Below are 22,185 nucleotides of genomic sequence, written 5' to 3' on the forward strand. Positions count from 1 at the left end.
TTTCCTCTAATATCCTTAATTTTTTATGCAAGTCTCTAAAACATGTAATATGAAACGGAGGAGGGAGTACATAATAATACGATAATCTGTCTTACAAAAAAAATACAATTGGAAACTTCTAATATTTTTACAAAAACTAGAAAATTGATTTCCAACTGTTTCTAGACTACCTAATTGTGCAAGACGGGCAATATAAACAAATACATTTGGAATTCCCTTTTTTCATATGCATTCTTTTCTTCATCTGTCTCCAAAACTTTCTGTGATTCTGCAGATAGAAAACATGGTGAACTCGAGGCAAATATCAGATGCATTGATTGATTCAAGAAACCAAAAATGCCTGAATCCAATGATCCTCTGTTCAGAGATACAACTGCCTCCTTTACGTTCGAGTTATCACTACTTCTAACCAGTCGATTTTAATGATAACCTCAGTCTGCATCACCGAGCCCATCACTGCCATCTCCTTTCTTTAAGATGGGAGCATAACGAGAGCTCGGTTTCTTGGTTTCTGAGGCTATCTCTGCATTCCTTCTCAACACAGCTCCAGGTGACGGGTATGGCCGCTGTTGAAACAAAGGACCCTGAAACAATCCAAGAAAAAAACACACGACATATGAAGACGAAAATTAAAGTTCCATATGGTTTAGAACAGATATAACAAGCTTATACTAAAGAAAAAAGCAGAGCACAAGAACAAGCACGCAAAGAGTACAGATAGGGTCTCGTAAGCATCACGTTCCTGGCTATTCTTAGCGGAAGTAGATAGTAAGTGTGTCTGTATTGCAATCACATTTGATCTCTAACGTTTATTAACCAATCACATTTGGTCCAATTTTGACGGAAATTAGCGCATATGTACAAGACATGTTAAATCGCTCGTGAGATGATTGCTAATCGGGTGGAGAAGAACTGACGCTCTCCAAGGTTGTAGGAGTCGAGAAACAAGTGGTTTTCAGATGAAAAATATTAAAATTGAGGCAACTAAACAGATTGGCGAAATACTATAACAGTTGTGTTGCGATTAGCAATCATCAAGCGGAACATTTAATGGATCTCCTTGTATACGTGCTACTTTATGTCTAAATTTGACTATATGTGATTGGTTATTATAAATTAGGGGCCAATGTCATAAAATAATAGGTTAGGGGCGCACAAACATTTTTTATAGGTCAGGGTCAATCGCCAGTGTCACAAAATAAAAGGTCAGAGGGCAAACGCAACCATTGTTGATAGGTCAGGGGCTAAATAGTGCTTTAAGCTCGTGAATATAACAACATTGTGTCTGGCAGGGTAGGTTCAAGGACGCGAATCTATCCCTGGATCCATTATTGTCTTGCTAGTACTTTAAATAAGATTAAGGTGGATAGATAGCAAAGTAATAGTTTTAACTAGCTGGAGTGGTAGCATACCGTAGCAGTTGTATCAGCTGCTCGTGGCTGGACTCCTTTTAGGCCTACAACCCTGCAATAAACATTAATAAAGTTTCCTCAAAGTTCCGTAGTAATTTGATACAATTTTTTCAGGAAAAGAACGACATACAAGCATTTTATCTGAAGACAAACTAACACAGGAATTTCATACCAGCCACCACGAGGAGCATCAGAATAAGAGCTTGGGTCCATGGGGTCCAACTCATCATCTTCAGAGCGAGATCGTTTTCTGCTTTTTCCCAAAGGAGGTTTCCCATTTGTCCTACAAACTCAGAACAAACATTAAAAAATCAGCAAGTGTAGTGGAGCTTATGCCAAATTCTGTACGTAATTCACATGGGTACAGGCTTTCAGAATTATCAGGTTCACAAATTACAAACTAGAATGTGCAAATGGAAGATTTTACACAATGGTCTTCTTACTTCCACATCATTCAGATGATATCTTTAAGAGCAAAGCACCATAACCTACTTATTAGATACCACAAGTTCAGTAAGAACTCAGCATGAAAAATATAGAAGGGTCACTTAACATCTCTATGTTTCTTTCCGTATTATTTTCTAGATGAAACCTCCACACCATATATTACAAATTCTTTTGATTTAATATACCATTGCTGTTTGGATTTACATAAAGATTTGCAATAATAAACAACAAAGACTACAGATTCAAAATTAACTCATTTTCTTTCTCTTTTTATTTATTTACACATTCATTTCGTGCTGTGTGTGTGTGTATACATATGACATCCCTCTTGACTTCAAGATGCCATAAGGTTTGCCAATATGGTGATTTACATTCAGAAACAACTCTGCATAACAATGGCCTTATCAATTTAATACTCTCATTTTCATACTTGTCTTCTCAGTTTTATTTGGCTTTCGTATTCTAGAATATGGACTTAAGAAACCTAGTCATTTATGTGAATACATTCTCACAGAAAGATCTTACATCAAATTTGAGTCAGACAGATACCCCTAAAATTGGAAGATCACATGGAAGTTCCACTCAGCTCGCATAAATTAGCGTCATTTTAACTAACATTTCTTGTTCACATCATACTTCCTTCCTTTTACATTGGTGTATATGAAGTATGGACATGAAAGATTCAAGGATAAATACCTCTGCATTGGAGCCTTTGTATCAGTATCATCTTTAATATTTCCAAAATTGCTGGTCTTCTCCTGGTTATTCAAACTAGATTTTAACTGTTGACTCTGAGGAAGATTGTTAACTCTGCATTGGATTTGGTTTTCAGATGGGAAGATAAACAGATATATTATCAATCAGATTCATATTGCTTTGACAAACACAACTACAAGATGCTTTCATGAAAACGAAAACGAAAAAGTAGCTTGCAAGGAATGATTAAAGAAAAAAAAGTGACATTTTGTGTCAGAAGGATCCTTCATTTTGTTGCTTATCATTGTATTATACATATGAATGATGTTAGCAGTGTCTATATATGTATATTACATTTTCAATTCTAGAGTTAATATATATATATATTGCTGCAGTGAGTGTTTTGGTTTTGGACCTGGGGTCCCCATCCTAGGAGCATAGGCCATCTCACAGGGAATGCTCATTGATTCCAGCGGATTTTATCCTTTGTGCAAAGCTCTCAAAAATCATTAGAAAAGTTTAATAAAGATGGATTAGACATTCTGAAAGTTCTCATCTCTATTCTTTTTCTTGTATAATAAGCTATCAAAAATAGTAGTTTATTTAGGTGTTCTTTAATAAAACTGAAAATTAATTGATGAAAATATAAGTACTGAATTTTAAGTATTGAATATTATAAATGCTGGAAGTATTAAGTGAGAATTGTTTGATAAATACAACAACAACAACAACAACAACAACAACAAAGCCTTAGTCCCGAAATGATTCGGGGTCGGCTAACATGAACCATCATATAAAACCGTGAAAATCAAGTCGTGTCAGCGACACAGATTCGCTCCCTCCACTCCGTCCTATCCACTACCATATTTTCCTCAATTCCCAATAAACTCATATCACTCTCGATCACCCTCCTCCAAGTTTGCTTAGGTCTTCCCCTACCCCTCACCACTACATCCCTTTGCCACTCTTCGGTTCTCCTAACCGGCGCATCAAGCGCTCTACGTCTCACATGGCCAAACCACCTTAGTCGGTTTTCTCTCATTTTATTCTCAATAGATGTAACCCCTACTTTTGTCCTAATTATTTCATTACGCACCCGGTCCTTTCTCGTGTGACCACACATCCATCTCAACATACGCATCTCCGCCACCGACATCTTATGGATGTGGCAGTGTTTCACTGCCCAACACTCCGTACCATATAACAATGCTGGTCTAATTGCCGTCCGGTAGAATTTTCCATTCAATCTATTAGGCATGCCGGGATCACAAAGGAAACCCGTAGCACTCTTCCACTTCGACCAACCAGCTTTAATCCTATGGGCAACATCTCCATCTACTTCTCCATCCGTTTGGATAATAGATCCTAAATACCGGAAGCAATCTGAGGCCTGAACAACTCTCCCATCTAGGGTGATTGTCCCTGCCTCCCTACTCCTACGGCCGCTAAACTTACACTCCAAATATTCTGTCTTACTTCGACTCAACTTAAAGCCTCTAGATTCTAGAGTTTGCCTCCATAGTTCCAACTTCATCTCCACTCCTTCTTTCGTCTCATCAACCAACACAATATCATCTGCAAACAGCATGCACCATGGTATACCATCTTGAAGTGAACTTGTTAGTTCATCCATAACGATGGCAAAAAGAAATGGGCTTAGTGCGGAACCTTGATGCACTCCAATCGTAATAGGAAACTCTTCAGTTTTCCCAACACTAGTACGTACACTCGTGCATACTCCCTCATACATGTCCTTTATGATGTCAATATATTTCCGCGAAATGCCTTTCCTTATCAAGGCCCACCAAAGTACTTCCCTTGGTACCTTATCATATGCTTTCTCCAAGTCAATGAAAACCATATGCAAGTCTTTCTTCTTATTTCGATAGTGCTCCATTAATTGTCTCATTAGATGGATGGCTTCCATAGTTGATCTTCCCGGCATAAAGCCAAACTGGTTTTCCGAGATCTTCACCGTCCTCCTTAGCCTTTGTTCAATCACTCGCTCCCAAAGTTTCATAGTGTGACTCATTAATTTGATTCCCCGATAGTTGGCACAATCTTGGACATCGCCTTTGTTCTTATACAAAGGGATTAAGGTACTTTTCCTCCATTCTGATGGCATCTTATTGTTTCTCCAAATTTTGTTGAAGAACGTCGTCAACCATTCGATTCCTCTTTCTCCCAAACATCTCCAAATCTCAATAGGGATGCCATCAGGTCCTACTGCTTTCTTCAACTTCATCTTACTTAATGCCATTTTGACTTCACCCTTTTGAATTCTCCGCAGGCATTCATGATTTATCATATCGTGATGGATACTTATATCTCCAACATCTTGTTGGCGATCTCCATTAAATAAGTCATCAAAATAGGACCTCCATCGTTCCTTGATATCCTTATCTCCAACTAGGACTTTCTGGTCCACATCCTTCACACATTTAACTTTTCCGAGATCTCGCGTCTTCCTATCTCTCATCCGAGCAATTCTATATATGTCTCTTTCCCCTTCTTTCGTATCCAATCTTGTATACAGATCCCGATTCACCTTTGCTCTAGCATCTCGTATGACCTTCTTTACTTCCCTTTTAGCCTCTTTGTATTTTTCGTAGTTCTCGTCACTCCTACATTTCCCCAATAGTTTATAGGATTCTCTCTTACTCTTTACTGCTTGTCGTACTTCTTCTGTCCACCAAGATGTGTCCTTACCCGGTGGCATGCTACCTTTAGATTCCCCTAGAACTTCCTTCGCTACTTCCCTTATACTATGCTCCATCTTATTCCATATTGAATCTATATCTGAATCCATATTGCAAGTCCAAATATCTTTTTTGGTCATCTCATCCACAAATTTTTGTTGATTCTCCCCTTGCAATTTCCACCACTTAATCTTAGTCTCTACTTGAGGTGTTTGTTTTCTTATACATTTCCTACTTCGAAAATCTAGCACCACTACTCTATGTTGGGTTGTCGTACTCTCACCAGGGATCACCTTACAATCAATATAACTCTTTCTCCAAGCACTCCTTACTAAGAAGAAGTCAATTTGGCTCGCATTACCGCCACTCCGATAAGTCACTAAGTGGGATGTTCTCTTCATAAACCATGTGTTCATGATACTCAAGTCATAGGCTGATGCGAATTCCAAAATATCATTTCCTGCTTCATTCTTATCTCCAAAACCATACCCTCCATGAACACTCTCAAACCCATCTCGCCTAGAACCCACGTGTCCATTGAGATCACCCCCTAGTACCATTTTTTCATCCCTAGGAACCTGTTGCACCACTTCCTCTAAGTCATCCCAAAAAGCTTGTCTTATAGACACATCTAATCCTATTTGTGGCGCATATGCACTAATGACATTCACAACCTCATCCCCTATCACTAGCTTAACACTCATAATTCTATCGCTCTTCCTAGACACCGCTACTACCTCATCAATATACTCCCTATCAATAAGAATACCTACTCCATTTCTACCCTTATCCTTTCCTGAGTACCAAAGCTTATAACCCCAAGGAGCTATCTCTCTAGCCTTGGCTCCAACCCACTTGGTTTCTTGTAGGCATAATATATTTATTCTCCTCCTCTTCATAACATCTACAATTTCAGCTAATCTTCCTGTCAAAGAACCTATGTTCCATGTCCCAAAGCGTAACCTACTACCCTTACCCCTACCCCTACCATTACCGTGGACTAGCTTATTTACCCGCAACCCTTGCATATTTGACACCACCCCCGGGTCCTGGGGTGGCGCGCCGCTTCGGGGCGACGACCTAGCAACCCTTGCACATTTATCACTACACCCGGGTCTAGGAAGTGCAGCGCGTCGCTGAGTAGGGAACGCCCCAACGGTATTTATATTATGGTTCATGTCATAAGATGTGGCTAAGTTTTACGCTGGCCGCCACAAACCTACCGCAACCCTCCTCCTTTGTCCGGGCTTGGGACCGGCTGTAAAGGCCACCAAGTGACCCTCACAGGCGGAATATGTTTGATAAATACTGAATTTAAAAATATTAGTTGATAATGTTCAACTTAAAATTTTAAGTTAAATATTTTAACTTACCAGTATAAGTGAATTTTAACTTAATTGAATAATTTAAATGGCTAAAAAGGGCCCTTAGTTTCACCCATAGCTAAGTGATTTTAGATGAACTAATATAGGTGAGTTTGAACATAATGGCACTTGATAAATACACCATAATTTCCTAGGTGCAAGCTACAAGTATAACTTTGAAAAACTTTTATTAGACTTTTTTTTAAGACTTCCCAGTTATCATCCCATTTCAAAATGCATCTCAAACAAAAGGCTACCAGTGTGATAGCACCACATTTAATAGGCTTGTCCGAGCATGGTAGGTGACAAATGAGAGGAGAATATCTGCTAAGGGTATAATAAAAAAGGACAAAGAGAAGGAAAGTGGGGGATTTTTAGTTTGTACCAAGAGAGAGAGAGAGACAATGAAGTATATGCATGTCTCAACGAGGCATTTTCATTCGATGAGCATATTGTGTGGGTACATGGAAGAAAAAAATTGCAAAGTTAATTGTGTTGGGAGTGGAAATTTAAATATAGATTTTAAAGGGTCAAGTTCGAGTCTCAGCATAGCTCAAAAACCAATAGCCTGCATTCAAGCCAATTGTAAGACACATAGGAAGAAAGCCATTCCAAGCAGCCCCTACTTTAAGCAAACAATCAAACCTCTTTGGTCATTCGACACGAAATATTCCACAAATCCTACCCTTTTCTTCTTAACAATTACTGTTAATAGCCATAACCATTTAATATGAATAATGCTTTAGATTTTGCAAAAAAAAAAAAAAAAAAAACATAATGCTTTAGAATGCGAAAGAATATAAAAGATAACTAAATTTTGCCCCTAGTATGGGAGTTTTGACCAAAAAGAAATAAAGATACCATGCACATCAATGTAGTATAATAACAGTCCGGAAAAAAATGGTAGGAATTGTGATAATAGCATGTGCATGTATAGGTACACACACTTCTGAAATATACTGTGGAGAATATATCATTTCATAACAGTAATATTTGAGAAAGAAAAGCTCAGCCTAGCAGTAGAAGAGTTCTAAACTCCTTGCATTGCTTGATATGATTCAACAATAGTCATGAAACAGATCATGATATATGCCTAAGAAAGTGTGAAGCTTAAAGACTGTTCGTTTTTCCTTTTACTGCAACCAGATCTGAAATCCAAGTTCAACCTCAAGTTGTCTACCTAAGTTTTATCTAAATCACCCAAAATCAATTCCAATACCAATCTGTTTGCTCTGTAAATATACAGAAACAAAACTATAGATAGTTTGTGTGTGCACTTGCTGGTATCCAATTCTGAAGCAGGTTAATTGATAAACTAGCAATATAACAGGCAAAGGAAGCAAACTGATTGATAAATTGATAATGAATTTACCTTGTACAATGATTGCAGTAACCCCAAAGCTTCACAAGCCCAACTCCCCACCCACCGCATCCCATGCATATCTTTAGTTCAGATGAGTGATCATCCCAAATATGACTTTTGGACTCTGTGCTTTTATAATATCTTTGTGGGGCAACAAACTGAGATGAATTAGGGCATTCCCACTGTGATACATGGGTCCTTGTATTGTAGTAATATTTATGACCTGTATTTATATACAAAAAAGTTTCAGGAAGAGAAAGTCGAAAAGGACTTGAAAGAATAACATTTTTATGCCCATTAACTGAGGAATGTGCATAAATATTAGTTTCACTTCCATGTGTTTGTCAAAGTTTTGCCACGCATGAAGTTTTTGGATACAGAATCAAGCAACAGAAGATTATGAACTTGATAAAAACTCAAACACAGAAATGATAATAGAATAATACTGATATATTCATAGATTTCACTTGTAACAACTTGCAATACTGCAATTGATTGAAATGGAAAAGGAAAACAAGAAGTAGAATTTATTTTCTAAGTGCAACTTCCTTTCTACTTTGAGCTCTCTCCAACTATCTCTAAACATTATTAATAGAGACAGAACAAAGGAAGACCAAGAAAATGAAGTAACCAATTAGTTTAAGCTTCAATTTCAAGTAATCATCATCACAACTAGATCCTTGTCTTGAAACTATAACACAATTGTTGTTCCTTTTATGAAACTGTCTTTCTAACTTCTCCATGGTTTTTACAGGAACTTACAGGCTTCCAGTTCCATGGCAGATTTATCACAGGGCCAGAGAGCACATTTTCTTGTTATCTTTTACCTCTCCTCTTGAGGAGATATATTTCATTTTATGGTAAAAAGGAAACACATTAACCTTTAAAATAATGAACTTATTTGCAATCTTTGAAATTATGGTGTATTGTTCATCTCCTTTTAAATTAGCACAAGAAGCAGAGTTTTCAAACAGACATTACTAAGTGATCAAACAAACAACAGTACCAAAAGTTATGCATAATATTCGAAAATACAAGTGATTATGAACACCCTTATTTCACTTTGTCCTCTTATTAATAAGAAAACCAGCAAAGCAGTAAATAGACATTTAATATGCAGAATACCAGAAGTTTCATCCACAGACTCCACCCAATCTCCTAGAGGAGGTAGAGCTGATGGACGTTCTCCTGTAAAAGATGTTTCAACAGGCCTTTCCCACTGAGTCTTCCCAAGGCTCTCATTGTAATAGTATGAAGCACCAGTTGCCGGATCTTTTGCTTCGACCTAAATATAATAGACAAAATTAGCTGCAGCGGCAGCCATGGAAAAATAATAGGCCAAAAACAAGGCAGAAGAAGAGGAAAAGAACCACACAACATACAAAACTTAGGTTTTCAAGAAGGATTTAACTTCATTACTATCTGAACTGTTTAAGATGAATACACAGCCAATATTATTTTAGAGGCCCTTTCTTGAACAAAATTCAACTTTCACTGTTTAAGAAGTACCCGATGGTCCTAAAATTGTCACAGTATGACTTTGTTCAAAAAGTTTGTTAGAGCTTATTGATAACATTTGCAAAGGATTAAATTAGTACTTGAAATTGTCATACAGCAATAGATTTTACAAGCCCTACTAAAAATTCCATTATTAACTTAGTTCAACTATTACTCTAATTTAAATACATATATTATTTTTTTTCTATTCCAAATTATATACTTCTAACTCATTCTAAAATTGTTATACTTCTGGGTGGGCCAAAGACCAAGCAAATCCTAGGCTTTTGATCATGAATACAATGGGTGCATATCTCAACAAACAGACAAGTTCTTGATACTCTTACTTACACTAAAAAGGGCGGCCCGGTGCACTACGCGTCCCCGCTAAGCGAGGGTCCGGGGAGGGGTCCCACCACAAGGGTGTACTCTTACTTACACTAATATTAGGAATTTGTGAAGGCTGTTTTTACATTCTTTTACACCATTCACGCTTTGATATTCAATCCAGTTTTTCTTTTAAAATTTAAAATTTCTAAGGAATACTCAATTTCTAATTGAACTCTTTCGAGATTATATAATTCTGCACCTAACCTTTCTCAAATGACCTTGCACCTTCTGTGGAGGCCCTGGGACCTCTGCACCTTAATTTACCTTGCACTTTTAGAAACTATCATTTCACAAGACCAAGCCATTTAAACAACTTGAGTTTTTCCTCAATTTGGCATTATCTTCGCATTTTCATCACATATGCGTATTCCAAATCAACTCTTATTATACTTAAATATTATGTAATGTTTTATTCTGTTGCACTGCCGCTACAATTATTATCCCCAACATCATCTTAGGATTACAGATCCAGTCATGGAAGGCTAAATTTGTAATCATTTGAATTACATATGATTCATATTTTTCTCTTGATTTTCTATTAGCAAGTTTAAGGTATAACACCACTTTAGAAATTTGTATCATCTTTAGAATTTAGGATCCTATAGGAAGTTATTTGCTTCCTATACTATTTTACATAGGTTCAGAATTTTTCTAGGCAGGAAATAATGGAAATAGTACGATTAAATCTCTAAAAATTCTCATGTAACTTGGTTATTTTCTTATATGATAATGATGCAATTTTGAGTATTTGTGTTGAAAGACTTAGTGTTTACAATATCTCCCTTCTCTGCTTCCTTGATCCTATCCTTTGCTCTCTTTTTCTGACAAAGTTGCCAAATGCCAATGACTCCAGGTTATGTTAACAGAAACGAAAAACTAATCAAATACTCTTTCATGCTCTCTAAAGATTCCTCGCTCAGCCTTTCAAAAAAAAAATTCCCACCTTCAAAGCATTGGTAGGCTGATTCCTCAACCTTTCCTACTTTTTCATCATCTCTTCAACGGAGTAAATGTCCTATAATCAGCAAAAGACACTTTTTGGCCCCTGCTCTTGCCTAAATTTCTACAATAAGCCCCTGTACTTCGATTTGACCTTAGTTAATCCCTGTAAATGTAATTTTCGGATAATCTGGCCACTGACTAACAAATGCGTCAAGCCTATCTCCCAATTTTTGTTAATTGGCTTGAAAAAAACTAAGAGATTACATCTAACATGGATGATTCAGGGCCAGATTATCTGAAAATTACAAGTATATGAGCTGATAAGGCCAAATATAAGTACAAGGGTTTACTAAAAAAAGTTAGACAAGTACTGGGACCAAACTATGGCTTTTGCCTACTACAAAATCTCTCCAACTGAATAAATGTTCTACAATCGCATGTGATGCTGATAATGCTCTTCGAATTTACCCAATATACTCTAATTTTAAAACAAACATCTCTAAATCTCACCTTCATAAAGGCAAAAGCGCCTAGATACCACACTCACCATTTGTACGTAATTCTTGGTGATATGCAATATAGTTCACTCTAGCAGTCCTAAAACAAGTTGCTTCTTCACATATACCATTAATCACATTACACAATGAGCATTTATTTGAAAACCTTATTTAAGTCTTTCTATGCTCTATGTTTTTCAATAACTCCAAGGAACGAAAAATAAATAGATACACCGATAGCAATACAAAAGACATACCCATCCAGGAAGCAGGTTTCCAATTTGAACAGGTTGAATTTTACTGCTCTCCAACTTCTGCAATTCAAATTCTAAGAAATTAAAATGACAGCATAAAAACAATAAGCCTGAAAAGGCATGTTGGACATTTCTGAAGTTGAAAACTCAAGCCACTGTGACAACAGTTTAAAAATGAAATCCCTATTCCAGGTCCATTTCCAAGACTGCCTAAAACAATAACATAAAAGCAGGTGGAGAAAATTGAAGGAAAATATAGACTGAAAACAAACCAATGAACTTGCATTGTCATCTTTTGACGGATGTCCATTTTCTGTCTGCCCCTTAAGAATTCCCCGTGCTTTCAACTTTTGCTTAAGGTACTCAGGTAGCTCCTTAGCAGCAGGCTTGATTTCAGGCTTTCTATCAAGCTCAGGTCTCAAAGAACCATAATATGCAACCCCACCTGGTACACCATACCCATTACCAATTTCTACATGACCTGCCAGGGGGAAAAGGGGATTAGTGCATCTTTCTATAAATAACTGGAGTTAATCTTGTCACTCATACTGAGTTGCTGATGTATCCTGTTCAGGCACAGCTAGTCACCAACTCAGCAATTCAAAAACTAAGAAGTTTGAGGTTTTCTCAAGTCCATAAAGTTAACAGTTCTAATCACATCAACACATGTTTATGGTCAGGCCAAACAGCTTATCAGATAAATACAGCAAGATCTTACCTAAATACAGCAAGATCTTACCACCATCTTGTTGATATTATTCTCATCTCGTTATTCATGGAGGCAATGACACATACAAAGACCAGTAAATAGTTAAATTAAAATTGGCCTCACACTTGGACTCTATTCACTCATTCCCGACCTAAAATGAAAAGGGAAACAACTGTTCAATTCATTCAAAATAGCTAATTCTACTCCAGTAAATCCAAAGGTTTGCTCCTTTGTCATTTAACTTATCTTCAAATCTTGCAAGAGCATGAAACCTTTGGTTGGTTAAACACTTACAAATACTTTCCATCAAAAAGTAGAAAAATAGGTAATACTTTTCAACCTTCATTGGCAGGGGCAGGTTTTCCACGCTTCAAAGCCATTTCTGCACGATGTTCAGTGGTCATCTTCAGTAAATGCTCCTGGAAAAACATTCATATTATCAGCAAAATTTACAACCCGCAAATAATTTTGCTTATTACTAACATCTAAGTCACCGGAGGGCGAGCCTTGGCGGTTGTTGTCGTGTGACCAAGAGGTCACGGGTTCGAGTCTTAGGAGCGGCCTCTTGCCAAATAAATTGGTAGGGGAAGGCTTGCCCCCAGTCCACCCTTGTGGTGGGACCCCTCCCCGGACCCTCGCTCAGCGGGGACGCGTAGTGCGACCGGGACTAACATCTAAGTCACCACAAACAAGAAACAACATGAATTTCAGATCATAATTCACATATACCTTCAAAGCATTAGGATCACAACGTTCAGCAAAAAAACTTGTATCATCTTTTGGAGGCGGACCTGCTCCATCTCCCTCTCTACAACCAAATAAACAATAAGAAACAGGCAACCTCAACTTAAGCACCATTAAGCATTTCTTTTTTCTTTTTCACACTCACTGTAATTAAACACAAACCTTTGACCCTGTATCACTCTTTGGGTTGCAATTTCCTATCAAAAGCATGGAAAAATTTAATTAGGAACGAAAATCTAGAATTACCATGATAGAAAGAAAAAAACAAGAACAGGGACAAACTTGTTCACGAAGAACAGCATTCTGGGCTGCAGATTCAATGTCAGTTGAACTGCTGTACATTGAAGAACTAGTGGAAAGCTGAGGCACTTGATTCTCCTCAGCCATCTGATACAACGGAGATAGAATAAAAAGAGGCCGGGAATTCGTTGTTGGAGTGTAATTTCGTTTCAATATTGTTGATTCGTGCTATCGATTAGAAGAAGAAATGTATTGAAAGGAAAATTACAGATTGATTATCGGCGATGGACGAGAGGGTTAGGGAGGGAAAGAAGGAACAATTAAGCAAAATAATTTGGATTTTTTTATATATTTTTCGAGAAATTAAATAGTAAAAAATAAAAGTAAAATAAAAAAAAAATTGAAATTGCGGTGAACGTGGATCGAACACGTGACCTTCAGATCTTCAGTCTGACGCTCTCCCAACTGAGCTATCCCCGCTTGATGTTAGCTGTGATTTTAACGTATAAATATCGTTTATTTCCTGTATTACAATAATTTTTCTCGAACTCCCCTACTATATATTTTTTTTAAATCCAATTCGTTGAAACAAGTATTTGAATGCCAAATATGGTAACAAAAATTCACAGATTTAGCATAATTAAATAAATATTGATGTTTTTATAAAATAAAATAAATATTTAAAACTTCAATAAAATCAAAATAAATAAAGTAAAATTAAAAATTAAAACTACAATTCTGATGTGTTTTTTTATACATAAAATGTTATAAATCATTTCATTAGATGAGAAGATACAAATACAATAAGAAAAGTAAGAGCCTAAAAAAAAGACTACAAAGAGCAACAAAAACGATAAAAATATAAATTATATCTTTCTCATAAGTTGAATCTCGTAGAAAAACCACTGCAATCCATTCTTCAACATTTGGACTCTTCCGGATATTCGGATTTGAATCCTTTCTCTGTTGGCAATCACAGAGATCTATAGATCTACGAATAAGATGAACATTTTCTGCCCTTGCTAATATCCAAAAAAAATGAAAGTATAGCTAATAGATGTAGATTTAACGAAAAAAAATGTAATTTTAGACTTGGAGGGCTAATTTTAGTCATGTAGTTAGGGGTAATTTTCAAAGTCCATTTCGTTAGGGATTCGAACCTAGGCCATTAGCTATGACTATATATATATCTTACTACTCAGCTAGCTTTCAACCTATGTTTAATAACAACACTATATACATTATACTAATACTAAAAATGTAAAACTTAAAATATTATTTAGTATTTATTTTTTATATATTTTAATAAATATTATTAAAAATTTAATTGATCTTTATGACATAAACAAAATTTACTTGGTATTTAAATTTTAAATATACATAATAAAATTTAAAACTCTTAATAAAAAAAATTCTGGTAACATAAACTCTTGATAAATTTAATAATTTCAATTAAATTAAATATATATATATATATTATTTATGAGGTCATCCGGTTTAACCAATCCGAATCAACCGATTGAACCAATTGACCCTCTAGTTGTCAATTCGGTTCAATTTCAAGTCCGATTTTTAAAACATTAATTAAAAGTGTTCAACATGAAAAGATTAGACATATTAAAAGTATCTAACATGAAAACATATTAAAAGTGTCTAGCATAAAAAGAGTACATATTTAATTTTCTATTAGTTCAATGCTAGTTTCTAAAAAATTATAATATTTTTACATTTTTTTTTAGTTTTAAAATTGTTATATTTTAAGTTATTCGAGTCTCAAAAATAAGAAATTAATTTTTTTTAAATAAGAAAGACCATAAAAAATGATTTCAAAAGTGTTATGAAAATAAAAAGTCCTAAGACCTCTTGAAAATGAATATGCATCTTAAATCATCTCATCTACTTTAAAATAATGAAATAATACAATACTAGTTTTAGACCCGTGCTTTACACGGGTTTTTTTATTTAATTTTGTCACCATTGTATAAATATTTACGAATTTATATAATAAATATATAAAATATTTGCTTTAAATGAAATAAGTTAAGTATGGTTGACATGGAATCCTATAATATTTGATGTTCAATTTGTAATATAAATTATGAAAAAAAAATGAAACTTATACAAATCTTTCTGTTCTTTGTTTTCAAAATGTATTAGTCATGTGATTATTATAAATAAATTAAATATTTATAAAATTCTAATATTTAAAAAGAAATTCCAATTAGAATTTAAAAAATTGTCATAATTTAGTTAGTTTTTTTTAATCAATAACTAAATTCGAAAAAATTGAAAAATAAAAATATTAGATTTTTATATATTTATAAAGAAAAACTATAAAATGATAAAATACAAATATATGAATTAGTTAAGTATAAAAAAAAATTCAAACTTGTGTTCCTATGTAATTTCCTCTTTCAAAATTCCATGTGGTTTTTTTAACTTTTCACTAAAAACTTCTTATATTTATTTGATTTTATTGACGTCACTATGAAAAATAATTTTTTAAAAAATTATTATTTATTATTATTAGATATGGAAAATTCAAAGCTATATTTCATTGTATATAAGATTTATAATTAATTGTAAGGATAAGCTAATTTAATAATTAGCGCGGTATTATTCAGAATTATTGATAAAAGAACTTCAATGTGTTTGATTATTTGTAATATTGAGTGATATGATTAGTACATGTCATTTAAAACGTTTAGGCTGACAAACTGAATATATTGGAATTCTAAAAAATATGACTTTAAAATGAAAAGCAAATAATTAAAAGATTATAATTCTTGTTGTTTAAAAAGTAAACAGTGCAAAAATTCAATGGTGATATAGCTCATCAGTAGCGTTCATCTGGATCTTGAATAACCAAATTTGGTCATTCACCTTTAGATCTATGGTCATTAAATCTCTACCGTATTATTTTAATGAGCATAGATCTAACGATGAATCACCAAATTTGGTCATTCAGGGTTCAGATGAACCCTATTGCATAAACTCATAAATGGCTAGCATTTATAATGCTTTCAAGTTAAATTTATTGTTACAATACATTCCATAATAAAAACTATTAAACATGTTCTTTTTTTTCTTCTAAAACCATGGTAACCATATTAGGATAAAGTAATAAAAATTATTGAACATGTTTATTTTTTCTTCTAAAACCATGGTAACCATATTAGGATAAAGTATCAGGATGAAGTGACTATTGTTCATAGAGTAAAGGTCATTCAATCCAGAATAATATCTGGAACTATTATTGTATAATAACAATAACAACAATAATAATAGATATGTATTTTTCTTAAATAAATTGATTACTCACAAAATAAGTTGATGATATTATTCTCTCAAAGTTCACATATTTCCAGGGTAAATTACACCTATGGCCACTCAGCTTTACCCATTTTCACATTATGGCCACTGAACTTCATTTCTTCCCGGTATGGCCATTGATCTTTACACTTTTTAACACCGGTGGCCACTTAATGTCTCAAAACGACCGTTGACGGCTAAAAATAAAAAATCCAAAGCGTTAATGATATTTTAAGGAACTTTAATTCTTGAAAATTTTCGTTTTGAGGTCATTTGGATGTTGTTTGGTTAGGAAAGAGAAAATGAATTTTTAGAGAGAGAAAGCTCTAAACAATGTGATTTTCGAAAATAAAAAATGTGGTTTCATGGTAAATGCCGTTCTGAACAACTTTAATTCTTGAATATTTTCATTTTGAGGTCGTTAACGGTCATTTTGAAAAGTTAGTTAAATTTGAGTGGCCACTGGTGTTAAAAAAGTGTAAAGTTCAGTGACCATACCGGGAAGAAATGAAGTTTAATGGCCATAATGTGAAAATGGGTAAAGTTCAATGGCCATGGGTGTAATTTACCCCATATTTCCATGATGAGAAATTAGATAAATTTTTTACTCGATGAATTCAATAACTGCAATTCAAAAATAGTTCATAAATCTCAGTTTGAACTTTTATTTACCATGTACGTCTCTAGCATGTGTTTTTGAATTAAACCTATCAGCCACAGAGAAGTTCACAATCTACAAATCTTAAACTGAATTTTTTTTTATAAACATCTAAGATATCAAGCTCTGTAACTTGTTAGCATTTATTAAAATAAATTCCATAAGCAGTTAGAAATAGAGAAAATGAGAAAAGAAGTAGGAAAACACATTTCTTTTATAAATAAGGGTTAAATTCTCATAGATGCAAGTACTTAACATTTTCACTAAAGTTGAATAGATAATTAACAGCTATTTGCTGTTTACATATGTATCCTCAAAAGCAGTTTGAAGCTGTTCACATTGTTACGAATTTATGCTATTTATAACTGTTTAGAAATCTTTTACTCTCGAATATGTTTCTTTCTTGCAAGGTACATAAATATTTGGTAAAATCCAAATAGGAGTAAAAAGAGCTAAAAAATAGAAGAAAAGCCCTACAAAAGGAGTCGAAGACGACGAAAATTAATAACGCCAAGTCGAGGACACGAACGAGAGCCAGAGAAGTGAAAAACGCTCCGTGCCGCGACCGCGGCCCCCAATATTCACGGTCGCGACACGCGTCCCTCAGCCCCTCCTTCCCTTCGTCCGAAGTACAAATTGTTGCTCCCCCATTCTCGGTAGAGAATTTAATATTCTCGGTACGAGCAGAAGATTTTAGAAGCCTAGTTACACACTTTCGTTTTTGACGAAACGCGATCGTTCGGGTGGATAAAGACGTCCTTTCGCAGCGGACACGATCCTTCACAACGGACACGACACTTCAATCAAGACTCTTCAAAATCTATAAATAAAGAGTTGATGGAGAGTTGATAAATAATATTATATGTGTAGAAGAAAGAGATTAGTGTAGAATTTATGTAGAAATTCCGAATCAAGTGATTCAGAAGTTAGATTTCGATTCTGTTCAAAAGCAATATGCTGTACACACATTGTTTACTAAATAATAACAAATTTAGTAACGTTTAGACATTGTTCCAGTTTAGTTTACATTTTGGTAGTAGACCGACCCAGTCTCTATTACGAAGATTCAACGAGAAGGTTGAGTAGAGGATTCGCCCCTGAGCCTGACAAACTCTAACGAAACCCAAGGAAAGGATTGACAACCCGTTCACTTGCACGCCGTCGAAGAATTCAATGCTCCATGTTCTCTGTAAACTTGTATCAATTTATATTTCATCTAATAAAGTCTGTTCTATTCGATAGATCTTTATGCAGCACTTATGGTAACCAATCCACTAAAGTGACTGCTGGTGTTTTCATTAAAAAGTATTTAATCCAAAATCTTTACAAGGAAACTTTATTGAACACTTAGGCAAATTATTATCGAAAGAGTTTTAATTTGATTAAGGGCAACTATCCCGAAAGGGTTTTATCGCGTTCAAAGCCAATTAATTAGAGGTTCCGTCATTTATTTCATCTTTATAATTCGTACAAAGTTTAAAGTTGTTTTCTTTGCTTAATGCAAACAAATATACTTGTTTACTTTTCTAAAGTACTAAAACGTTCCTGTTTTGCAAATTCATTTTTAAATCAGAATATTTTCTAACATCTTCATACTCTAATCTAATTCTTATTCTAGCAATTTCAAAACCAAAACCGATTAAACGATTTTCCATATTATAAATCTTAAAAGTAAATTTAACCGATTCAAAATAAGTTTTGTTGAAAAAACGTTCCCTGTGGGATCGATATCTTTTATTACTACAAGCGTATACCGTGCACTTGCGGAAATCGCTCAACAGAACCCAAATCCATCAACCATCAATCCAACATCATAAGCCAAGAAAATGCTCATAAGCAGACCTGATATTTCCATTCAAATCATTTGAAGTGGTGATATAAATAGGTTATAACCAACCCGATGTTTAAGAACCAGCCTTAAAGCTCTATTAATCAGGATAGTTACCCTATAAAAACAAACGAAGTAATTCTAATGATCTCATAAATGAAAAGAAACCTTAATGTCATATAAGAGTTAACATTGCTTTAAGAATTAGGAATGAAACTGTGGAACAAACAACACCTGCTGTCTAACTGGGTGATTAAATATAAGGATTGCTGACTGATTGGCATTTGTCTACTTTGTAAATGAGTTTTTGTTTGTGTCAGAATAATGATTAGTTGTCCCCATTGCTTTTGTGTTGCTCCCTTTCATTAAGCCATTGCATTGTTCCTGGAATAGATGCCATAAATCCACAGAATAAAAAAGTCACAAAAAGCCTAGCAACTACAATTGAGAAGAATCATTGAACAACCATCATTTCAAAAATAATAATAACACAAATAATAGCAATCTATGACTCTGATCCCAATACAACATTACACTATTATTGCCCACTAAACAACAAATCTTGAATAGGCAAGAAAGAGAAGATCTGCTTTTGTTCTTTTATCCGTGAGAAGGAGTGGGAAAGAAGAAGAAAAATTGAACCCTTAAAACAAAGACTGAGAACAAATGAAATGTTAAAAGCACAATATTAGTACCATTCTGAGACGTAAAGAAATCTGAATAAATTTCAACTCTAGATCATAATATTTAATCAGGACATCAGACCATAAAAAGTAAAAAACAAACAAAATCAACTTTCACAAACCAAAATGGAAGATGCCATGCTTGAGAAAGCCTAGAAGAACAAAATTCACTGAGAGATTTCTAAGTTAGACAAATTATGTAATTAGAAAACCTATACAAAAGAAAAACTTGAACAATTTACCTTTTTCCAAAAGTCTAAGACTGTGGAACAAATGATAGAGCAGTCAATGATAGAAAGAAGAAAAGATGGAGGGAGAACTAAGGAAGGAGATCGATGGAACCGTGAGTTATGAACAGAAATAATTAAACTGATCATGCCGAACTTGCAAAGAAAAAGAAAGGATTGGGGGTAGTGGAGATAACTGTCAAAATATTTTTAAAAAAACAGCAGTTTTACAAAGAAAGCAAGTTGAGGGGAGAGTAAAAGGAAATTAAATAAAAGAAAAATTAAATATTCTGAAAAATATATGGAAAAAACATCTAAGTGTGGAAACTTTAAATTAGTGCCACATCAGTATTTAATCTACGAATTTAGTATATTTTATAGATTACCTAAAGTTTATATAAACTAATATTAAAGTGGCTACAAAGAGACAGAACTACAAATACTCAAAGGTGGAGCCGGTGTAGAGAGGCTCCGGCCCTCCAGTATAATGCCCGCAAAATAATTTTTATAAGCATTTATTCAATTCATATATGAAAATCCTATTTGTATTGTTACATTTAATAGGTTAGGCAACCTACATCAAATAACAATAATATTATATCTTTCACTATCATTTTGTTTTGAGGAATTTACATGTAAAATCAGATTTAAAATTTTTATTTTACTTTTGTCATATAGACAGTTATTTTTATGGTTTTTTTTTTAATCATTTTTTTGGTTTTTAAAAACAAAATAAATAAAATTAACTAAAAACACTTTTACTTTTGAAGTACTTGACATTTGGAAATTCTTAGTTGTAAATATTTAGTTTAAAATGTAACTTACCTTTTGTTTTGCCATGACAAGGCCCAGCCCATAACTTAATATTGGGCTTGGATCTATGCTGAACTAAGGAAATTCAAGCCCATCCTAACTTATATTTTATTTTTCTAATATAAATTTTAATAACTCAAGTCTACATAAAATTAAAATACATTAATTTAATAAATCACATTTACAATATATTTCACTAATGTTGTGTATTTAAATACTGTAGGTATATGTTGTAATATAAAATTCATATATAATTTATATTATAAAATTTTCATATATAAAGGATTTATTTTTCAATACAAACATAATGAAAACTATCTTTTTTGGCAACTCAAAACGAAATATAATGAAAGGAATTTTTTAAAATATATTTTACCAATAGAAAAATATTTTCTAAAACCAAACAAAAATTTATATTTTCATCTAACATAATTCTCTTCAATGGCCAAAAGATAAATTGATGTGACACTATCTGCATTTATCTTTTTTCTCTAAAAAAACTCTAATCCATGTTTTTTTAAGAGAAAGAATAGCTCTAATCTTAATGTGTCACTTTGTTTAGAATTCAATATCTTTAATCAAAATTTTTTTTCCGTTTGATTTAAATATATCATCCATAAAAAAAATTTCTTTATTTCTTTTCGATTTCAGAAACATATTGTAAAGTACTAGGGCATTTCAAAGAGCATCGTTAATGATCGGGATGGAAGATTCATGGGGAGCTTTTGGTCGGAATTGTTCAGACAGCTCAGATCTAACCTGAACATGTCCATTAGCTATCACCCCAAAACTAACGGTCAAACCGAAAGATTCAATAGCATGTTAGAATAGTACCTTCGATATTTTGTCAATGACAATCAGAGAAACTGGACCTCCCTTTTAGATGTGGCTCAATTTTGTTTTAATAACCAAAAAAGCTCGGCTACTAACAAAACTCCCTTTGAAATTGTCACAAGTCAACAGCTGTTAGTGCCACATTCGGTTGATATTTTGTACAAAGGAAATAACCATAAGGCCTTCCTCTTCACGAAAGAATGGAAACAGAATGAAGAGATTGTTAAGGCTCACTTAGAGAAGACATCCAACAAAATGAAGAAATGGGCGGATTTGAGTCGCCGTCCACAAGAGTTCCAAGTCAAAGACCAAATGATCGTCAAATTGCTCCTATAGAAACTTCGCTTCCTTCGCAATTGAGACAGGAAATTGGTGAGTAAATATGAAGGTCTCGTTCCAATCATAAATAAAGTAAGTTTAGTATCATATAAACTGGACTTACCCAATTGGATGTCAGTACACCTCGTCTTCCATGTGAGCAGATTAAAGTTGTACCATCCAAAAAGAATAGAAGATAAGTCCAAAGTTTACGTATTTTTGCATGCATATTCACGTTTATATTTATGCATTTAGCTT

The 22,185-nt window shown here is 34.0% G+C and overlaps 1 protein-coding gene and 1 non-coding gene across 3 annotated transcripts; both read right to left on the reverse strand.

Annotated features, from left to right (window-relative positions):
• Window positions 1–13,567, reverse strand: LOC136206195 (uncharacterized). 2 transcript variants are annotated; one of them, XM_065997157.1, is made up of 12 exons: window positions 13,297–13,567; window positions 13,177–13,211; window positions 13,000–13,078; window positions 12,611–12,689; window positions 11,846–12,042; window positions 11,565–11,621; window positions 9,107–9,266; window positions 7,991–8,204; window positions 2,556–2,669; window positions 1,585–1,695; window positions 1,413–1,464; window positions 1–584 (listed from the first exon to the last, which is right to left on the reverse strand). In XM_065997157.1, exons 1-12 carry the CDS (start codon window positions 13,399–13,401, stop codon window positions 432–434), a joined length of 1,356 nt encoding a protein of 451 aa, XP_065853229.1. In that variant the 5' UTR covers window positions 13,402–13,567; the 3' UTR covers window positions 1–431. The 2 variants fall into 2 exon arrangements, with proteins under 2 accessions (XP_065853229.1, XP_065853228.1); XM_065997156.1 differs by having other exon boundaries at window positions 11,834–12,042.
• Window positions 13,568–13,661: 94 nt separating this feature from the next.
• TRNAF-GAA (transfer RNA phenylalanine (anticodon GAA)) lies at window positions 13,662–13,734 on the reverse strand. The gene has a single exon. It is a non-coding gene; the product is annotated as a tRNA-Phe (tRNA).
• Between the last annotated feature and the right edge of the window lie 8,451 nt (window positions 13,735–22,185).

This window comes from Euphorbia lathyris, chromosome 9 (assembly GCF_963576675.1).
Source record: "Euphorbia lathyris chromosome 9, ddEupLath1.1, whole genome shotgun sequence".
NCBI classification, from domain to species: domain Eukaryota; kingdom Viridiplantae; phylum Streptophyta; class Magnoliopsida; order Malpighiales; family Euphorbiaceae; genus Euphorbia; species Euphorbia lathyris.